The sequence below is a fragment of the Crocodylus siamensis genome, chromosome 2 (genome assembly GCF_052110815.1).
Source record: "Crocodylus siamensis isolate JL-2025a chromosome 2, ASM5211081v1, whole genome shotgun sequence".
Taxonomy (NCBI): Eukaryota; Metazoa; Chordata; order Crocodylia; family Crocodylidae; genus Crocodylus; species Crocodylus siamensis.
Genome location: NC_143396.1, coordinates 190898773 through 190920159, shown reverse-complemented (window position 1 = coordinate 190920159; position 21387 = coordinate 190898773). Strand labels below are relative to the sequence as shown.

The 21387-nt window shown below is 44.5% G+C and overlaps 1 protein-coding gene across 6 annotated transcripts in view; it reads left to right on the top strand.

Moving 5' to 3' along the window:
• The window catches only part of SBF2 (SET binding factor 2), a 491808-nt gene extending 478271 nt beyond the window's left edge, over positions 1 to 13537 (top strand). For all 6 annotated transcript variants that reach the window (XM_090032682.1, XM_090032680.1, XM_090032679.1 and 3 more), the window contains 4 exons: positions 5915 to 6108; positions 7337 to 7424; positions 12822 to 12953; positions 13222 to 13537. In XM_090032682.1, coding sequence (XP_089888808.1) covers positions 5915 to 6108; positions 7337 to 7424; positions 12822 to 12953; positions 13222 to 13320 — 513 coding nt within the window. In that variant the 3' untranslated portion in view covers positions 13321 to 13537. The remainder of the gene's footprint in view (positions 1 to 5914; positions 6109 to 7336; positions 7425 to 12821; positions 12954 to 13221) is intronic.
• The last annotated feature ends 7850 nt before the right edge of the window (positions 13538 to 21387 follow it).

Genomic DNA, 21387 nt, shown 5'->3' with positions numbered 1-21387 from the left:
CATCCTTTGTGTTCTGTACATGACTTAGTACATTCTATGTCTTAGCAAATAATAAAGCCAGCTCAAACAGTGAGTAATATATTTTTGGTGGAAATATTGACTGTTTAGATAGAACTATTGAATACTGTTATGATAGTTAAGCATTGTATGCAGCAAACAAACATTATGGGTGGGTCCAGACGAGCACACATGTGCCTCTTGCAGCATCTCAAACCCCTTTAAGACACTGCAACAGGCATGTGTGGGAACAGAAAAATGTCCCCCACGCTGCAAATTTGCGGCGCAGGAACAAAATTAACCCCCCTAGATATCCAGGGGTCAAAAAAAAACATTCTGCAGAACAGCGGGGCAAGGCACAGTCCTAGACCATGCCTGGAGCAAACACAGGAGTCAGTCCTCCAGAAGAGAAGCTCTGGTTTTGGCAAGAGTATCTCTGTGGTACTCCTGCTGCTCCCCAGCACTGTCCAAGGTAAGTTAGGAAATGGGGGTGGGAGGGTGTGAGTGTGTGAGGGGTGGCAGAGGGATGTTAGGGGGGTTTGGGAGTGGACAGGGTTCTTGGGGGCTTTGGGGAGTAGAAGGGGATGAGGTGCAGTGCGGGGGGCATGTCCGAGTGGAGGACATGGAGGGGCTCGAGCAGGGGCTGCCAAACACCTGCCCCCCTCCACCCAGCCCCTGTGGCACCAGTGGCAGCAGGCAGCATGACTGTGGCTCTGCTGCAGGCACAGTGGGCAGTGTCGCTTTGCTGCGTGACCTGGGCTCCTACATGCTGAATGGATCCGGCCTGGCCCGCTAGTACACGGCCTTGGATGGGCTGGGCCAGGCCAGGCCGGGTCCATTCTGCATGTAGGAGTCTGGGTCACACTGCCTGCCTATGCTTGCAGCAGAGCTACAGCCACGCTGCCTGCTGCCACAGGGGCCAGGTGGGGGGGCAGGCATGTGGCAGGGTCGTGGGGTGGTGAGGGGTTGCGAGGGGGCGGCAGGTGGCCAGAGCTGGTGGCGTGTGGCAGGACCCGGCCCAGCCCAGCGCCGTACAACTTGCTAATCTGACTTTGCACCAGAGCGGGTTGCACAGCTCCTGTGCAAAGGCACACTAGCTGCCTGGGTCAGATTGGGCCAGTGGGACTCATTGGAAAATGCTCCCAATCTGGCCTGTGCCATGCAGCTACTGTGCCTTTGCACAGAAGCCATGCGACCCACTCCAGTGCAAAGCCGGATTAGTGAGTCATCTGACGCTGGTCCAAGTCCTGCCATGCGCCACCTCCCCACCTGCACAGTGGGGCAGGCAGCACTGTTGCCGGAGGCTGGACTCAGCGTGGCATGCAGGGACCATGTGCTGAGCCGTGCCGGGTCCTGCCAGCGCTGGGGCCGCTCACACTGCCAGGCCAGCTCAGTCCCATGGAGGCAGGACCCAGTGCTGCTTGGCACACGGTCCCCTTTACACCCACCCACACACCCACCTGCCTTCTCCCACACCCCTTCCCAGCCCCTTCCTGCACATCCCCCCATTACACACCCATCATGTGCGAAGAAAGCCAAAAGCACACATTCACACATATAGATATTTAGAATTAATTTTATTATAATGATAGAGACACTGGTAGGCTTCCAAATTGCTTTACCATTGTTAAATATACCAATAAACCATTGCCCAAATGATCGAGCCCTGTCTGTCTCTCTGTGTGCGTGTGTGTTTGTGTGTGTGTGTGTAGAGTGGTCTTTTGTTCTAATTGTGGAAGAACACAGATTTTGGGGTATTTTTAAAAATGGATTTGGGATACTGCTGCAGCAGTTCAGCTGGCACAAGGGGTAGTGTCCCCAGATACCAATTGGCTGGGCCCCAGAAGCTCCTGAGAGAGAGTAGCCCCGAGCTACTTGCTAGGCCAGGAAAGCCAAGGCTGCAACTGAACTCCAACTAGCTTCAGGCATCAGGGACAACAAAAAGTCCTTTTTCAGATATGTGGGGAGCCGGAGGAAAAGCAAGGGCAATGTTGGACCCCTGCTAAACCAGATGGGGCAACTGACGCCCAGGAAAAAGCCAACCTATTAAATAAGTACTTTGCGTCAGTCTTTCATCAGTCACACGGGATGCCCATGCCTGCTATGGGACAGGGAAATCTGGGTGAGGGGGATCCCCTACCCTCCATCAATGCTGACCTCGTGAAGGAACACCTTGAGAAGCTGGATACCTTCAAGTCAGCTGGCCCTGACAACCTGCACCCCAGGGTACTCAAGGAGCTGGCGAGCATCATAGCCCAGCTCCTGGCATGGTTCTTTGAAAACTCCTGGCGCTCTGGTGTAGTGCCCAAAGACTGGAGGAAGGCCAATGTGGTGCCGATCTTCAAGAAAGGGAGGAGAGTGGATCCGGCTAACTACAGGCCCATTAGCCTGACTTGTATCCTGGGGAAGATCTTAGAAAAGTTTATTAAGGAGGCCATCCTTGAGGGACTGGCCCAGGCTAACATTCTAAGGGACAGCCAGCACGGGTTTGTTGCGGGTAGGTCTTGTTTGACCAATCTCATTTCCTTCTATGACCAGGTGACCTATCACCTGGACAAGGGAGAAGAGATTGATGTCATATATCTTGACTTCAAAAAAGCTTTTGATCTGGTATCCCATGATCACCTCTTGGCCAAACTGGCCAGTTGTGGCTTTGGCTCCACCACGATCCGCTGGCTGGGAAATTGGCTTCGTGGTCGGACCCAGAGGGTTGTGATTGATGGCAGTCACTCATCGTGGTGCCCTGTGACCAGTGGGGTCCCTCAAGGCTCTGTCCTGGGACCCATCCTGTTCAACATCTTCATTAACGATGTGGATATTGGAGTCAGGAGTGGACTGGCCAAGTTCGCTGATGACACCAAACTTTGGGGCAAAGCATCCACGCCAGAAGATAGGCGGGTGATCCAGGCTGACCTGGACGAGCTCAGCAAATGGGCAGACGAGAACCTCATGGTGTTTAACACCGAAAAATGCAAGGTTCTCCACCTTGGGAGGAAAAACCTGCAGCACCCTTATAGGCTCGGCAGTGCTACGTTGGTTAGCACTACAGAAGAAAAAGACTTGGGGGTCATCATTGACGACAAGATGAACATGAGCCTCCAATGCGATGCTGCGGCTAGTAAAGCGACCAAAATGCTGGCGTGCATCCATAGATGCTTCTCGAGCAAATCCCAGGACGTCATTCTCCCCTTGTACTCGGCCTTAGTGAGGCCGCAGCTGGAGTACTGCGTCCAGTTTTGGGCTCCACAATTCAAAAAAGATGTGGAGAAGCTTGAGAGAGTCCAGAGGAGAGCCATGCGCATGATCAGAGGTCAGGAAAACAGATCTTACGATGACAGGCTGTGAGCCATGGGACTCTTTAGCCTGGAAAAGCGCAGGCTCAGGGGTGATCTGATGGCCACCTACAAGTTTATCAGGGGTGACCACCAGGATCTGGGGGAACATCTGTTCACCAGAGCACCCCATGGGATGACGAGGTCGAACGGTCACAAACTCCTGCAAGACCGTTTCAGGCTGGACATAAGGAAGAATTTCTTTACTGTCCGAGCCCCCAAGGTCTGGAACAGTCTGCCAGCGGTGGTGGTTCAAGCGCCTACATTGAACACCTTCAAGAGTAAATTGGATGCTTATCTTGCTGGGATCCTATGACCCCAGCTGACTTCCTGCCCTTTGGGCAGGGGGCTGGACTCGATGATCTCCCGAGGTCCCTTCCAGCCCTAATGTCTATGAAATTTATAGTGCAGGAGCCAGCACAGGTGCTGGCCCTGGGCTCTAGCTCCCCCTGGCTGCAAATCTGGGAGAAGCCAAGCAGGCTTATTTTGCCCCAGGTGGTACAATTTGCTCCACAACAAAGTGCATATCCAGGCATGTGTGCTAAGGCAAAAAGCTCCAGCACAAATTTGCACTGCTTCTATTTGAGCTGCTGCAAGCTCATGTGCCTGCATGTGTGGCTGCAGCCCATCTGTTTAAAGCATGGTGTTATTTAAAATCACTATGTATACTTTTCATTAAATAGGTGCCGTTCAAGAGTATAACTACTGAATCTGAAAATCTGCTACTCTGCTTCCTAGCACAGGTTGGCCAACCTGTTGAACAGGTGTCACAGGTGGCACAAGCAGCCTCTGTGTGTGACATACAGCTGACTGAGAGGTGGACTAACAGAACAGTGGTAGATAGGGCAAGGAGCAGACACAAGAGCAGCAGCTTGGTCAAGAAACATGGGGCAGGGAGCAGAAAGCAAAGGAACAGATCAACTAGGGGAAAGAGATTGGAAGGGTCCTTCTGAGTTAATTCTGAGACATAACTGCCAAAAAGGTTGACCTCAGTGCTTTAGCATATCACTTTATAAAGCACTACATCACAGTGTAGTTCTGTAAAATAACACTGCGAACAGACTCTCTAAAAGTACCATCCGCAAGGATTCTCACTTTTGACTCCTAGATTTTTAGTGCAAGATTGGTGTGACTCTCACAGCTTCTAAATTACTTTGATCTTTGTGGGCACAAAGCATACCATTGTTTGATATCATACCACATCCCGCCTGGAATGCGTGAGGGTAATAGCTGTGCCTTTTGGGAACCATACACAATGTCCAGTAACGGACATCCTGCCTGCCATATCCTGTACTCTGCTGTCACTGACCTCCAGAAACCGATAGAATTCTGCTAACTTTGTGCAAAGGAGTTAAAGCATAAAAGTTTATAAATTCAGATCCGAGAAGCAGAATTACAGGGCAGTTTTCTGACGATCTGTTAAATCAGAGGTGGCCAACCTGTGGCAGAGGCTGCTTCTGTGTTTGGCACATGGCAGAGTGGGGAGGAGGCAGAAAAAAAGACATCAGATTAGGGAGGTATAGAAAGGCAGCAGATTAGGGAAGGGGTGTGGCTTACACTGGTATGCTTGCCAAAAAGATTGGTTCGGCTGTATTTAACTGTTTACTTGTAGGTACAGGAAAACCAGTTAGTTCTTTAAGTTCATAGTAATCTCTGGGAGCAAGTACTTTTAAATGTGCATACAGGAGTCATCTGTAATGTGCAGTTCATGTGAAGTCAGAATTTTTCTGTAGCAAAAAGGTTGACACATTTTTCATTCTTTGTGGTCACTTTTATCCTTGCCAGGAATCTCAGAATTAAAAATAAAGGTTTAGCAACTCTTTATTTTTCAAGTATTCAGTTTAGCAACTCTTTATTTTTCAAGTATTCAGTTATCCATTTGCTGTTAGTGCTGCTATCTAATAACTAGTCAAAACACTCAGAGTAAAGCTGGAAGATCCTCTGTATCAAAGGACATGACCTTTAAATGTAGATTTGTATAAAAGGGGATTCTAAAATGAAGCAGTTCACCAAGAGCTAATCAATACAGCTTGCTTTGTGCAATTAAAATTTAAATGTTGGCCTCTGTATTCTTCAGACTATTTTTGAGTCACTGTTGAATTATGTTTATGAATGAGTGGAATGAATAAACAATAACTTCTTACTAATTCTAACTAATGGCTGGAAGAAGCATTAATGAGTTATATGAGTTAATGTGTCATATTCATTAATCAGTTAATGAATATGACACATATTTAAAAATATACTTTGCAGATTTATTTTACTGGAATAGCTTTTGTTAATAATAATAGCATTGTGTATAAGGAGATATCATATGGTATATTTTGGAAAAATAATTAGGTCTTGGTGATGAGACTAACTTCATTTTTTGGCTATTCAAGCTGTATAGCTGTCTGTGCTAATAATGGACAATGTGGATTAGCAAGAAGAGTTGTGGATTTGGGGAAATTTTGGCTGAAATACTTTTGGTAATGTATTCATTTGATAATTTGGTTGTTAATTCATCAGGTAATCAAGTTTTAGAGAGCTATTCTGTTCGAAACATGTCTAAAATCCTTAGCTGAAGTGTACATTTTTCTTTTTAGCTTCGGAGACATCCTTCTGGGTCCTCAGGGATATTATCTGCTAATCTCCATTCTTATCAGAAGAGGTCTTTGTTGCATCTTCCTGACAGTGGACTGGGTGAAGAACAAAGTATGAGCATTACTCCCTCTAATGGAGTGGACAGAAGAGCAACCACATTATACAATCAGTTCACATCAAGGCATGATGAAAATAGGTAAACTGGGTAATTGCTGGATCATTCTGAAACCTTATCTTCAGTAGGCTAGCAATTTACTACTATATTTCATACTATTAAAGTCAGATAAATTCAAGGAATCAAACAGCTGATATAATGATGAGGAATATAGTAGAAATGTGCATTTGTCCACCCTCAGTTTAAAAACTGAATTTTAATTTGGTGCTAGTGAGGCCTCATGTGGAGTACTGCATCCAGTTTTGGGCCCAACACCTCGAAAAAGAAGTGGACAGTTTGGAAAGAGGCCAACAAAGAGTATCAAAAATTATTAGAGTCCTGGGAAACATGATTTATGAGGAAAGGCTGCAAAAACTAGCGTTATTTACGCTGAGCAAGAGAAGACTATGAAGAGATTTGATGTCTTCAAAATACCTGAAGAGCAGTTCTAAAGAGGAAAAGATAGACTTCTCGGTGGCTGTAGGGGGTGGGGTTATGAGCAATGGCCTCAAAGTGCATCATGGGAAATTTAAGTTGGATATTATGGATATATTTCTGACTATGAGGGTGGTCAAGCATTGGAACAGGCTACCTAGAAAAGTTAGAAAAGGGCAAGTGCCAACCAGCAGTCGGTGACCACCCGCAGACACCACCAGCAGCAGCAATGGCGGCCAGTGGCGATGATGTCGGTGGAGGGGGGTGGCGAGTGGCGACTGCCCACAGGCACCACCAGCATTGTTGGCAGCACTTTTTGCAGGGGATGCACCACCAAGCTTGGGGTGCACATGCACCTGCATGCACCCCCTACGTGTCGCCAACAGTCAGGGGTGAACCTGCACTGAGCAGGGAGCTAGATAGATGACCTTGTGAGGTCCCTTCTAGCCCTAATTTCCTATGATCCTATATACCTTAAGTTTTCTGCTGCTTTTTTGCTGCCAGTCACAGTTTTTGATTATGCTGAGTTGCATTTTGTCCCTTTTCTCTACCTTCAAATCAGAATAATCATGTTGTTAATACTTAAAAGTAAAATGAGGTGTATATGAGGCAGTCTACAGCTGTCTCATCCCAGAAGTAACTATGGTGTACTTGAGTGGGCCCACAGCACTGAGTGATTTATCTTATTTATGTTTATACCTGAAATAAAATGCTAAATAAAAGTGGTGACTGAAAAAATTCAGTTTGTCCTATGTGCCATGGAGTTCAGGATATAAAATCAACATTCACGTATTAAATCTTTTTGGTAACACCTCTGATCTCCTTACCTTTTAAGGTCATTTGAAGGTACACTTTACAAAAGAGGAGCTCTGTTAAAAGGTTGGAAACCCCGTTGGTTTGTACTGGATGTGACAAAACACCAGGTAAAATTTTCAGAAACTAGATTTTTAGCTTAATAACCTGTTACATTTTACTTATTAAGCATATTTAGTAGTTTGACAATAATGCAGTAGTGACTGTTTGCAGATGATATGTAGATATAGGTATCTGTATGAATATGTATGTGGGTGGGCGGGTGGGTAGGATGAGTTTGTAGCATGTGTGTGGCTGATATACCTTCCTTCATATAAAGCTTCTGTTTTTTTTTTAAAAAACATAGGTAACACTATCTGGTGTACCATTCTAAAAAGACACTGTGATCTGGCAGTGGTCTGTTTGTTGAGCACAAATCCTTTGTTTCAAGGCATTTACAGCAGAAGATATTCCCCTTACAGGAGCGTTTTTTTAAAGGATGCCAGTTCCGGAAGAGTTGGGCCCTTGTTGCAGTGGTATAACTAGGGTGGGGTGAGCAGGGCACCAGCCTAAGACTTCCATGGCTGAGACTCCCCGGGGCACCTGAATTGCCTCCATGGAGTTATAGCCTTGTAGGGGACAGCTCTATGCTGCCCCTGCTCATCCATAGGAACCAGACAGGGCAGCACTATACCAAATACTGCATGTGGGGGGTGGGGCAGGGCAGGGTGTGAGTAGAGTCAGCAGAATGGTGCTGCCTCTCCCCAGAGAGTCTTTGCACAACCCGGCACCCAATATGTATGTATCATGGTTAGAGGGGGAGCAAACAGGGACACCAGGGTTGGCTACTAGGGAGCCCCAACACAGGGCTGCTGCTGGCAAAGCAGAGCTGCTTCTGCTACAGCAGCAGCACCAGTGGCAGTAGTAGCCCAAGAGCAATAGCTCTTCCCCTTGTCCATGTCCCCCACTGCTGCCTGCTTACAGTGGTTGGCATACCCTGCATCCCCCCAGCCCCAGCCATGGTGCTCAGTGAGCTTGCTACGCCTCTGCCTTGTTGAGCTAGTTCTGTGGCATTGTCCAGCTTTTCCACGTATGCTGTAGAATTACCTTTGTCAAAGTTGTTTAAGACTCCCGTGCAAATTGCAGTCATTACTTTATGCTCCCAAACCAGGCATTTTACCACTTCTTGGTTTTCAGAGCACTTCGCGTTTGAGGCCTACCGTATAAAGATGGGTTAGAGTACAGTATACACTGTGGATAATTTTTTTAGCTAAATTGTCCTGGCACAAAGATCCACTGAGCTGTTATAGATGCTTGTAATGCAATAGCAACCTGCATATGTGATAATTTAATGGAGTTTTTGTGCTAAATTGTTTTCATATTTTGAGAACAAAGGATAGCTTGGCCCTAAAATCTGACAAGACAATATTCATTTTGTCTTTGGCTTTAATACAGCCAGAATTTCACTCAAATATGTTGTTTTTGATAGCTCCTTAAATGCCCAATTATTGATATCATTATAATTGTGTTGAATATGTCCTAGTTCAGTATCTTTAAAAATATTAACTAGTTGTGATTAATACTTGGGTTCCTCAGAGTACATGAAGATAGGTTCTTTTCCTTCATATATAAAAGGCCTTGCTTTTTAATAATTTGTGTCTATCCAAAACACATAAGGAGTATTGTCCATGTAACATAAATATGTAAGTAAAAGGGACAAATGGAAGTAAATTCAATTTAGAAGTACAGTCTCTTCTTTAATGGGAGGTTTTGTCTTTACTACTTATATCCAGTTCACAGGAATGTCTTTTTTTAGCTTGCAAATACCAGATTTTCTTTTGTGGAACTATTTTGGTATTGAAACTAATTTTTAGGGTAGTTATCATTGAAATCATAGTATCTTTGTAGAAAAACTACATTAAACCACTAAGTACAGTATAGAAAACATGTCAGTTTTATATGTAGTTTATAATTATCTAAAATTATATTTGAATTTTTGATGATCACTTTCCGTCCTTAACAATACAGGGCATAAATGCTTCTGTTAACTCTTTGGTGCAAGGCAAGTTGAGGTAGCCTTTTGCTAAGTTATGGATAGGTGCTGCATTTCCAGCAAGACATACTCCCTTTTAGGACCCAAAAAGAGAGTGTACAGGTGTTCAAGTGGTTTGTGAGGAGAATACTGTGATGACTCCACTACCGAGTGGTATCTGTTTTGAACAGCAACTTCTCTGGAGAGAGGAGTTTCCTAGTCCCAATTGTAACACCTTTACAGTCACCTTTTTCATCCCCTTCCTTTCTGTCCCCCCCTCCCCCCAAACGTGCCATCTGGAGCAGAGTAGTCAGGGTGAGGGAATGGGTTTGGGGTTAGCGTTACAGTAAGGAAATTTCTACTGCCACTTCAAAAGCCCTGGCAAGAACTGGGTTTCAAACTGTGGCAGCACAAAGGGTGGTAGATTTGAGGAGAGCAGAGCAGTTCTCAACCCTGCCCCTCTGCAGGGCAGAGGGATGTCCTTTGCAGTTGCTGCTTCTCAGTAGGTGCCAGTTGATCACTGACAGCCAGCCCCCCTACCCTGGTCCAAGGGGAACCCAAGGAGCAGCCCCCTATTGCCCCCTGTTTGAAGATCTCACCTTTGAGGTGAATGTGTAACTCTGCAGCCAGGGCGCTGGACCACCTATATGCTCCCCTTCTCAACATGTTTTCTCAGAACTTTCTTGGTGCTGCAGTTGAACACCTGTCCAGAGACTTAGTTTCCAGTGCAATAACGGATGAAAATCATGAGAGGAAATCACGAATCCTGTCACCTGTCCTTCTGCATTCTAAAAACTAGCTTCTACTTTGTGTTGGGGCAGCTTTGCTGTTTTCCTCTATACAGAGCCATCCTAAGAGCAGCAAGTCCAGCCCTGCATGAATCAGTATAAGTGATTGGAAACCGGCTTAAACCTGTAACAGAGCATAAGTTCAGAACACATGAGCTGGTTTCAAAATGGCCAAACCCAGTTTAAGATAAACCTGGATGGAAGTAGTATCAGGTTTGACTGATTTAGGTTAAACTGATCTATTGAATGTCTCAGATCCCCTCCTGACTCAGGTTAGCTTGCAGTCCTCTACCATCCCAAGATGCTTTGCAGCTCCCTGCAACTCCCATTCCCTCTTGTAGAGCAGCCCACTGTAGCATGACTCACGTTTTGCTGATCCAGCCCAGTGCCTAACTGGCCTCACCCCTGAGCTGTCAAAGACCTTCCCGCACAGCTCCTCTGCCCAGCTGCAGCTCCCAGCTCCAGGCAGCACGCAGCCCAGAGCAGGGGTGGGCAGGGGGGCACGGGGAGCCAACATAGATGCTTCCCTCTGGGTCACACAGTCCTGGCTTGCCAGAACACTGGTCAGAGAGGTGTGGGGAGCCATCCCTTAGGATCTGCACAGCCCCAGCTTGGCCAGTGTGCAGCCCAGAGCTAGGGTGGGGCAGGGGGCATGGGGACACCCAACACAAATACTTCTCTCAGGGTCCATATTGATTCCCCCTGCCAGCTCCGGGCTTCCTGCTGGGTGAGCCAGGGCTTTGCACACCCTAAGGTCCATTAGGGTCCATTAGGCCTGTTCAGAGCTTCATATGCTGATTCGATTCAGAGGAGATTCGGCCTGATTTGGTGGCTGAATCTCTGAATCAAATTAGGGGACCAATTAAAAGGTCTGAATCGATTCAAAGCTCTCTGAATTGATTCAAAAAAGATTTGGAGAGCTTTGGCAATTCAGGCAGTCCCCCGCTGGCTGCAGCAGGGAGCTGGACCCAGACTCCGTGCTGGTAAGCAGGGGAGGCTTGTGGAAGAGAGAGGGGACCATGGGGGGACCCCCACCAGGCCCCAGCCCCCCTGAGCACCCCCCTGAACCCTGCCTGCTGTCCCAGCCCCTGCATGGCTGTCTTGCCCTCCCCAGCTCCTGGTTGTTTAAAAAAAAGCCCCCACTCACCGGCTGCTGCCAGGCAGGGGTTGGGGGTCGATCTCCACTGCCCCCTATTGCCCCACACTGCATGGGGGAGCTCTGCCACAAGTTTCCCAACCCCTGCCCTCTCTTCCAGCCCCCCCATAGCTGCCCCACCTGCTCTAGCTCCAACCCTTTAAAAAAAAAAAAACCCCAAACTCACCAACTGCTACAGTGGCCTCAGGGCAGTGGGGGGCAGCGGGGATTGCCCCCGCACCAGGCAGCAGCCAGTGAGTTGGGGTTTTTATTTGATTTTATTTTTTTAAGGGCTGGGAGCTGGGGCAGGAGGGACTACGGGAATGGGTGGGGGTCAGGAGGCTCGTGGCAGAGCCCCCCACGTGGTGTGGGCAGTGGGGATCACCTCCTGCCCAGCAGCAGCTGGTGAGCGTGGGCTTTTTTTTTTTCAAAGAGCTGGGACGGGCGGGGCTCGGAGAGTGGGCAGGGGACAGGACCTGTTTGATTCAGAGATTCGGCTGCTGCCAAATCATCCGAATCTCTGAATTATACGGCCAAATCGATTTGGGAGTGATTTGAATCACCAAATCGAATCACTGTCCCCTGAATCAGCCAAATCCGAATCCAAAGCGAATGCTAGCCGCTTCACAGAGGCCTAGTGTCCACGTTGGCATGCTACACCCCCCCGTCTGCTCCAGCCAGAAGCCGAAACTGGGCAGAGGGGCTGTGGTCTGGCAGAGCTGAAGCCAGTTCCCTTCCCTGCCCAACTCCAGCCTAGGGCTCAGCGTGGGGAGGGTGCATGATGACAGCAAAGGGTTGGGGGCATGTACTCCACAGCCAATCAAGGAGGGCCCCAGCTCTGCGATGTTCAGCTGCCCTCAGCAACGTCTGGCAAGCAGAGAGTAACCTCGAGCTTCTGGTCTTGGCCAGCGCAGGCATTTGTTTGCTCCCTCCCACAGAGGAGAGATGTGTGTCTGTTCTCTCCTGATCCAGTCTACGCAGCTTAGAGAAACCCACATGGATTGAATCAGTTCGCCCTCAGGCTTTTTGACTACGAAGCCTTGAGGATTCCCCCAGTGTTTCCTGTGCCAACTACAAAACTCCCTCAACAGAGGGGTGGCATAAACATCCCTACCACCTAGTGATGCAACTGTGGGAATGGACCTAAGGGCTTACGTCACTCAGCCAAACTCCAACATTTGCAAATTCTGCATCAGAACCAGCCCAGCAGCCAGTTGTCTATGAGGATTTGGGTCATGCAAAGATGGTTTGGAAACCAACCAAATTTTGTCCACCCTCAGAATCCTCTAAATCAGCCATCAGGAACATTTTCCAGCAATGAGCCAGAATGATCCAGCGATCCGATCTAAGATGGGCCAGCACTAGAACCCAGCTGCTGCGGCTGCTTCTTCCCTTTGCCCAACCACAGCGCAGCTTGGGTGAAGCCCCTTAGTGCCAATTGCTGCTGACATCTTTCAGCTCCTAGATTGTGCCAAGCATAGCAAGAACAAACATGAAGTTCTGGCCCTAAAAGGCATATTGTTTGTTGATTTGTTTGGAAACTGCATGTGGTTTTCCCTCTCTTGTGCCCTAGCTGAGATATTATGACTCTGGTGAAGACACAAGCTGTAAGGGACACATAGATCTTGCAGAAGTAGAAACAGTGATTCCCACTTCCCCAACAATTGGAGCTCCAAAGCATGCTAGTGAAAAAGCGTTTTTTGATGTAAGTACATTTACTCTACTGGCTTTTGTTTAGAGACATATCTTTTGTTAATGTTTTTGTGCTGCCTGCTGAAAAGTTACAGTAGAAAAACTGTTGCAAACCTAGCAAATAGTCGTCATTCTGAATGCACAGTGAAAATTCAGAGCCTTTGTTTATTATAACAAAAAAGAAACAGTTTGGATATAATATATATGAAAAAAAGTTGTGAATTACTTACTGTATCTTATCTGTTTATTTTTCTATCTGATACTCTATTTCCATTTTACAGCTCAAGACAAGTAAACGTGTGTACAATTTCTGTGCTCAAGATGCACAGAGCGCTCAGCAATGGATGGACAAAATCCAGAGCTGTATTTCAGATGCGTAACAAGGAATACCATTCCACTGCCAACTGTAGGAAAGAAATGCTTTCAGCACCTCATTGTATAAGAAGATATTTTCTTAAATGCTACTGCTGAGCAAGCAAACCTTCTTTTCATTTCAGCCATAAATTCTCATAATATGTTGAAGTATCATCTGTTTAAATATTATAACCACTATAACTATATTTTTTCTCCATCAGGGAGGACCTCTTGAATTAATAACCCAATTAGCTGTAGTGTTGTTCTTTCCAGTATGTCTCCTAGCTAAATGAGCCTGCTGTATTGCACAGGAATTAATCTACCATCAGAAACTGTTTTTCTAATTACAGAGTTGCTCAAATTGTCCAGTTTTAACTTGTCCAGTACCAACTGTAGATATTTTCCTTCAAGTAGAGTTGTATTTTCACCAGGTTTATGTAAGAGTAACAAACCTAAACAGTCTTGTTTTCAGCGTAGTCAAGTATATGGGGAACCATTTCTGCAGTTTTGAAAAAATAGTTACATTTTTTAATTCAGTGACATGCATACCAGATTGGCAAATGTGTTGGACACTTATTTTTTTTTTAAGACCAAAAAGTGAAATCTAATATTTTATTTTCAAAGAAAGGTTTCTTCTGAATCTTCTAGCTGCTTTCAAACCCTTTTCTCTACCAAGAAGTTTACTATTAATTTATGGCATTTCAATTCTGTGTTTATCTACAATAGGACAATAGATGACAATAGCAAGAAGAAATTGGTCACAAACTGACTTTTGTAGGAGAAATTCTCTCCATGAAGTTGTATGTGTTAATTTATGTGCTGTTCTGCTCACTGTAAAATTTAAAAAAAAAATAACACAGTGATAATGCACTAAACAATAAAGCAAGCACTTGCACTGAAATCTTTGAAATGCAGACATTTTGAAGGACAGAGGTAAGTTATTTATAGCAGAACAATAGTAGCTAGTTAACAACATTTACAATTATTAAATATGTACATAATTGGATTTGATGTGTTGTGATTTGATACTTTAAAAACATTTTTGCACATAAATTGGAAGACGGTTTTTAGATTTTTACATTTGATAACATTGTATGTGTTCAATTTAAAATCTCTGAGGAATGTTGGTTTTTTTTATGTAGCCCAAAATTGATAGTGGTTTACATGCTACAACTTGTGATGACATTGTGATGTCTTTAGAAAGCTAACCCATTTTTTTGTTTTGAAATGTTAATATGTTAAATAGCAAACTAATATTTCAGAGAGTTTGTATATATGATTTAATATTTTCTGTTTTTTTCTAGACATTTTACTTGTAATTTAATAGAAACTAACCCAACTGACTTCATTTTTAAGATTTGAGTTCTTAAATGAGTTGTCCTTTTTTAACCATTGTTCCTCTTTTGACAAAATAATTCAAATTTCACATTGTACACAGAGTAGGAAATGTAGCTGTTTTTAATACATTTGAAATTTCAAAACGAAGGAATGAAGGAGTTTTCTAGCATTTTTCAATTGATAAATATCCACCTGTGAGAATGGTATTTGCACATTTGTATTTTTCTTTGTATATGAAGTACTTTTATATGTACTTTGTAAAATACTGATCCCATTGTTTCCTAGGGTTTTGAAAATGTACACTTCTTATTTTGTAACTAGGTTATTTTAACTATTTTATGTATGTTTCATGACTTATGTATGCTAACCATCTTGTAATAAATACACGTCTCAAGGAAAAAAAATCACCTTTACTATAAAAGGGTGTATAGTTACTCTATAATACCCACAGAATAAAGAGCTTACTATATCTTGCACCATCTAGCCATGGGATGAAGAAAAATCCCCAAATATCATGTATTAAAACCAGTGGGTTCTTGTGTATATGTGTATATTTACTACACCAAAGGCTTGTGTTTTGAGCAAATTTAACTCAAATGCCTCCACACCAGAAACTGAGGAAATCAGATTTTAAAGCAATGTTTTCATTCATGCCAACTTCCATGTATGTACCTTATCCAGAGACCTAGTACTAAACTCTTAAATAATCCAGAGAGACATAATTATTGTACTAAAACCTTAAATAATAATAATGTTAAGAAACCAGAGCTTTCACATCATAAAGTATCATTATTCACCTTTAGCTGAACTCACAAAAGCAGTCGTATCTTATATATGTACTTAATTTTGTGTTTCAATTAAGCAGTAAAAAATCAGAGGTGAGATGTGCATCTGACTTGCACATGCATCAAATAAACATGAGTCTATCTGGCGAGTGGGGTTAGAACAAAAAGGGATTATGTTACAGAGGTGAGTAGACTGAGACTTTTGTGGATATTGTGTTGTGGGGTTGGGGTATGAAGCATGTAAACTGAGCTTCCTCTACATGTTAATGATGACTTATGAGTTGATCTCAATTTTTAGTATTTGTATTGATGGGAAATGCATCTGAGCAACATTAGCACAAAGCGTTCCAAATTAAAAGGAAAATCCACACAGGAGTGTTAATTGTAAAGTCAGATTTGTGTTGGATGTGGATGAAGAGACTGTATAAGAGTCCTTTGGTGTAGAGGCATAGAATTTGCAGGGGCCATGGGTTTCTACTGTCAGCAAGATAAAAGAGAATGAGAGAGCAGATTCAGGGTCAGGAAGCAGGTAGAAAAGGCAGGGAGAACATGAAGTAAGAGTAGCATGAGATTTGAGGGGCAGCAAGAGAGATGGGTAGGCATGGGGCAGGACAAGGAAGCTTTCTCCCAGTGGCAGGAGATTCCCTATGCTGAAGGAATCCCAGCCCATTTTCTGTGTAGATTCCCCAACATAGAGAAATTCTCCAGACTTTCTATGGGAAAAATCCTATAGAACAACACTTCCTCTATCATTCAACACTTGTAATCCCCTTCTATGAACTATCAGACTCCCTTGGAAGAAGGCGATCCATTATCATGGGACATATTTATAGAGCACAGAGTACCTTGCCATTTGCTTCTTCTCTTGTGGCACCACATAAGATGGATTTTTTTTTAATTCAGAGTTTGGTATTTGTAAGCACTGATACCACAATGTCATATTACTGACCTCTCATTCATATCCAAAACATGATGATGTTTTAACAGAATTTTTTACTGATAAAAATAAGCAAACCCATGTTTTAGTACTTTAGAATTATGCTGATCAATAAAATATTTTGGCATCTCTACTTTGTGGGTCAGTACTTGTGCAATAAAATCATAAACAGCTATCGAACACAGGACCAGATGTTAAAAACTTAGTGTCACGTTCTGCACCCATAATTATTTGTATCTGATACTTTGCAAAAAAGCACATGTACACACAAAAATGTTGCGATCTTGTCCAAACATAGTTCTTTTGCCTTTTCATCTTGTAATCTTGGACTCTGTGTCAGTAACTGCACCACATTTCTCATTTTTCACGTTCATGATCATTTAAATATTTTGTCTGTTTATGATTACCCTGCGGTCACTTTGGAGGGTCAGAACACTGCCATGGATCTACTAGTTCCCTGTTTATGCTGACGTTCATGTTAAGGATCACTCTCTCACCTACTTCCTGGCTCACTGCCTGTATGATATGGCCCAGTGCCAGAATTCGAGCTACTGTGTAAGGTAAAATTGAACTCAGAATTCAGACCCTCATTCAGCAAATTATCATCCTTGGGTGTTTTTCATGTGCTGAATTTTTCTTAATTGATAATTGAATAAGGACACTCCAAAGTTAAATTTCCTCTATTTTTTAAGTAATTTCTTTCTATGATTGACTTTTAAACATGTTAGTTTATTGGAATATATGTTAAACATTAGAGTATCTTTCATGTTTGCTTTCACAGCAGAGAACCTTAAAACTTTACATTTGGCTGCTTAATCTTAGACTCAATTCTCCACATTGACTGTTCCTCCTTTGCTTAAATGATAGCAAAAGTATATTTGGTCCTTTCAACCACCTTACTGATTGAACAGTGAAATGTCCAGTATATGAATACAAAATGAACAGTATATCATTAACAGAGAGAGAGAGAGAGTAGTTAGCCATGTTTGTCTGAAGTCAGGAGGCAGGGGATGGGTGGCATCTAATGTACAGACATTCAGAGAAGTTTAAGAGGAGTTAGATCTGCTTTTAAATGGCCATTTGATCTAAGGTAAATTGGGATGGGGGCTACCAGGGGCTTTGGGAGGGATCAGGAGTGTTAGTGGGGTCCATGGCAGGTTGGAGGGATTGCAGAGCTAGCAGAGTCCATAGTGTGGCTTGGGGGAATCAGGACCCAGTGGGCTCCACATGGAGATTTGTGAGGATCATGTGGGCTAGCAGAGACCACAGGGGGTTGGTGTGGTCTGGAAGCATTTGCCAGGATCAGAGGGTGTATAGCAGGTTCTCCAAATCTGCTAAAACCCCCAGACCCTCCCAGCCACCGCCTGAAGTTGCCAAACTACACCCAATCCTGCAAACTGATCCCAGAGCCATTTTTACCAGCATTCATTGGTCCCAGGAGGCTGAATAAAATAAGTCCGTGGGGGAAGAAGTGAGCAAATTGGAGGGGGCTGGCCTGGAGGTTTATGGCTCTGCAGGGTTGCAGGGGTTGGCTGGATTGGGGTGGGGGACTCTTCCATCCCAGACCAGGAGCTATTTTTAACCCTCTGATACCACCCATCCCTAGTAGAACAATCCCCCCCTTTAGTGAACCAACCCCCTCAATACTGCTTACCCTCCACACTGACTGACTTGCATTGGCTGCCAGCTCTAGCAAACACTGGTAAAACTAGTACCAGGAGTGGTTTGCCAGGATCAGGGTGTCTAGCTGATCCATGGGGGAGGAACCAAGGAGATAAAAATAGCCCAGTGCGATGGGAGGGGAGGGGTAGGAAAAGTGCACCCCCAGGGCTGGGACCAGGAGCTGGGCTGGGAATATGTACAGAAATTCATTTAGATTTGTCTTGCTGGACCCAATCTAAGTTAGACTATCTCAAAGGTATGGTTAATTTAGTTTGGGCTGGCCATTTTTTGCCCAGTCTAACTTTCCTGAACTTCTGTACAGTTTACACTTAGATCAGCCTAACTACGAAGCTAAGTTTAAGGTCTGCATCTGGACAAACTAAGATCGGGTGACCATTTTTAATATGATCTCACCTCCCCCAACCTCCCTGAATGTCTGTAAATAGCATGAGAGACTAACTGGTTGAAAGAGGCATAAGCTTTTGTGGGAAACAGCCTACTTCCTCAGATGCTATGAATGGACTGTTGTTAATGGAGTCAGCTTTTTGCCCCTCAGCATTAATTTTATTAACGTTTTCCAATAAGCCTTCCTGCTATTTGACTTTGTGTCTCCTTTCAGTTTATTTTTCTGCTCTAACTTGGAATCCTTCCTGTCTTGGCAGATGTGTGTGCAGTAAACTGAGCTCACTGTCTATGTGCATCATAGTACTATAATAATGGATGCTGTCTTAAAAATAGCAGCCCTACTCACTACTGCAACTAAATGAGATTCCCCTTAAGCACACGCAAAAAAAAAGGCCTGTGTATTTGGAACTGGGACTCTGACTCTGAGGCCAGGTTTGATTTAGCTAGCAGCACTAATGCATATGCAGCCTTTTGTGTGTAAAGACTGATGCTGTAGTCAGGGGTCACAGCTTCCTCCTGAGTCCTATCTGCAGCTCCTGAGCAGTGAAAGAGATTGAAGCTGAAGGACTGTATGTTGTCTTTAGAAAGCCCCCAGACTATGATAGACTCGGTACAGAGTAACAAAGCAATTTTAAATGCAAATTCTACCATGTAATGTGTGTTTTTTTAAATGGCTAGGTCTATTTATTACTGGTAAGAGCTGACGTTTTATTACACATTTCTGGCCACCGCATTTGTCATATAAATGTGATTTTGTTTTAATAGTCACCCCATGCTTGTTTCGTCTTTGATTCAAAATATTGCTTGCTGACAAGATCTAATCAGAAGTTGTGTTTTGTCCAATTTTCTCATCCATCACTGGTTTCAAGCCACCTTTCATCTGGGAGTTTGGTTTGAGCATCTTAGGCCACAAACAAGGCTAGAAATATAGTCCAGAAGCTGAAGCATACATGTGTCCCAGCTGAGAGCTACAAAGAAGAACAGAAACAGTGCAGGGAGAGGTGGAAGCATTCTTCCTTGTTCCATGAAAGTCTACCCCCCCCATGTGCCACGCAAGAAAAGAAGTTGAATAAATAGACTACATGCCATACTGCTTAAATGGGCAGTAAACACTGATAGGGCCTAAGGAACCAGAGGGCTACATTTCAAAGTGGGCAGTAGGGGTGTGCGAAATAGGCCATATTTGATTCAGATTCAGCCCGAATCAGGGGCAGCGATTCAATTCATTGATTCGGTTCACTGTCCCCAATTCGATTTGCCAAATCTGAATCTGAAGATTCAATCCTGACTCAGAGAATCAGTGATTCAGCCATAGAAACAGCTTTAAATGTTTTTCTACATACCTCAAAGTACCAGGTGCAATTCATGTATGCTGCGATGGTGGGGCAGATCAAGCATCCCACAGGAGTGCGGGGAGGAGGGGGTCCCATGTGCTTGGTGGCAAACCCAGAAGTGGACCAAAAGGACTTCCAGTTCACTTCCAGGTCTGCCGCTGAGTGCGTGTCACCCCCCGGCTTGGCGATCAGCTGTGGGAGGACCCCAGGTGGCCCCCCAGACCCAGGAAGCACCAATCACTGAGCCAAGGGGCTGCGGGGTGGACCCCCGGCATGCTCCCCAGTGGACCGGAAGTGCTTCTGGTCCACTTCCGGGTCTGCTACCAAGTGCACTGGGGACCCCCCGCACGCCCATGGGACACTCCATCTGCCCCAGCATCTCAGCTTCACAAGCCGCTTGGTACCTTGAGGTATGTAGAAAAAACATTTACAGCTGTGTCTATGACCAAATCATTGAATATTTCCAAATCTCTCTGAATTGATTCGGAGGGTTCTGATTTGATTTGGAGAGATTAAAGGGTCTCCTGATTCGATTTGAATTTAGAGATTCAGCGGCCAAATCTCCACTGAATTGAATCAGTGGCCAAAGCATCACACAGCCCTAGTAGGCACCTTGTAAACACCTTGTAAACATTCATACCATGAACATGACAAAACTTGTGAAAGCTAGGGATCTTATAGAACCAAGAGACAGCCTGAGAGGGATGAAAACCAGCCCAGGAAAACATTCTGAGTAGAAAAAGCAATGTTGTTGTCAAGGCAACCAAGAGGGAGAAGGAGTATGGATTACCCATAAAAGTGCAGGTAAAGATGAAACCTGTGGGACCTCCACCCACTGCAAACCCCCAGAAAACTTCTGAATGCCTGGCTGCAGGGAGACACTATGTCCTCAGGACTATGTTAGACTTAGCAAAGTTTCTGTTGTGTCTTGACTTAGGCTACGCTTTGCCCTTTGTCTTGGTCTTATTTTGTTGTCTTAGTCTAGACCAAGTTTTCTGCTTGCCTTATTGCTTAAAATGGGAAATTGCTGTACTCAAGAAATGCTTTCTTCAAGAGCATTTTCATGCAATTTTAATGACTTCAGTGTCACTACCTAAAGTCTAATAGCAAGGTTAGATAATATGCACATGCATGCTAATCAGCTGATTGGTGTGGTGAGCAGGAGAACTTTCCCATGCAAAGTCCCCATAGGTCTCCCTGACAACTGACCCCTGGGTGGGCTGACAGGAAACTAGTGCTTACCCTCCCTCTTCCTTGGCTTTTCTCCCAGTCCAAATGGTGACACTTGTTCATGGCCTCAGTTTGCCAATTCGTGAAGTAAATTACGAATGGTCTTGCGTTGTGGGAGGTGTGACAGATCCTAACTTCAAGTATCTCCTTTTTGATTGAGATATTTCTTGTTTGTGTGTTCTCCAGAAGATATTTTCAGTTCCTTTCCTCTTAGTTTAATAAGCAATGACAGATGTGAAAACTGATGGTGATCAAATGGCTACACGGTATCTGTTTGAAAAGAGATACTATGTTAGGTAATTATACTAAGCTATTAATCTTGCTTTGCTTTCAGCTTCCCCCACGTGTACAAACACACACGGACACACAGCCACCCACACACACACACAGAGTACAGTCTCA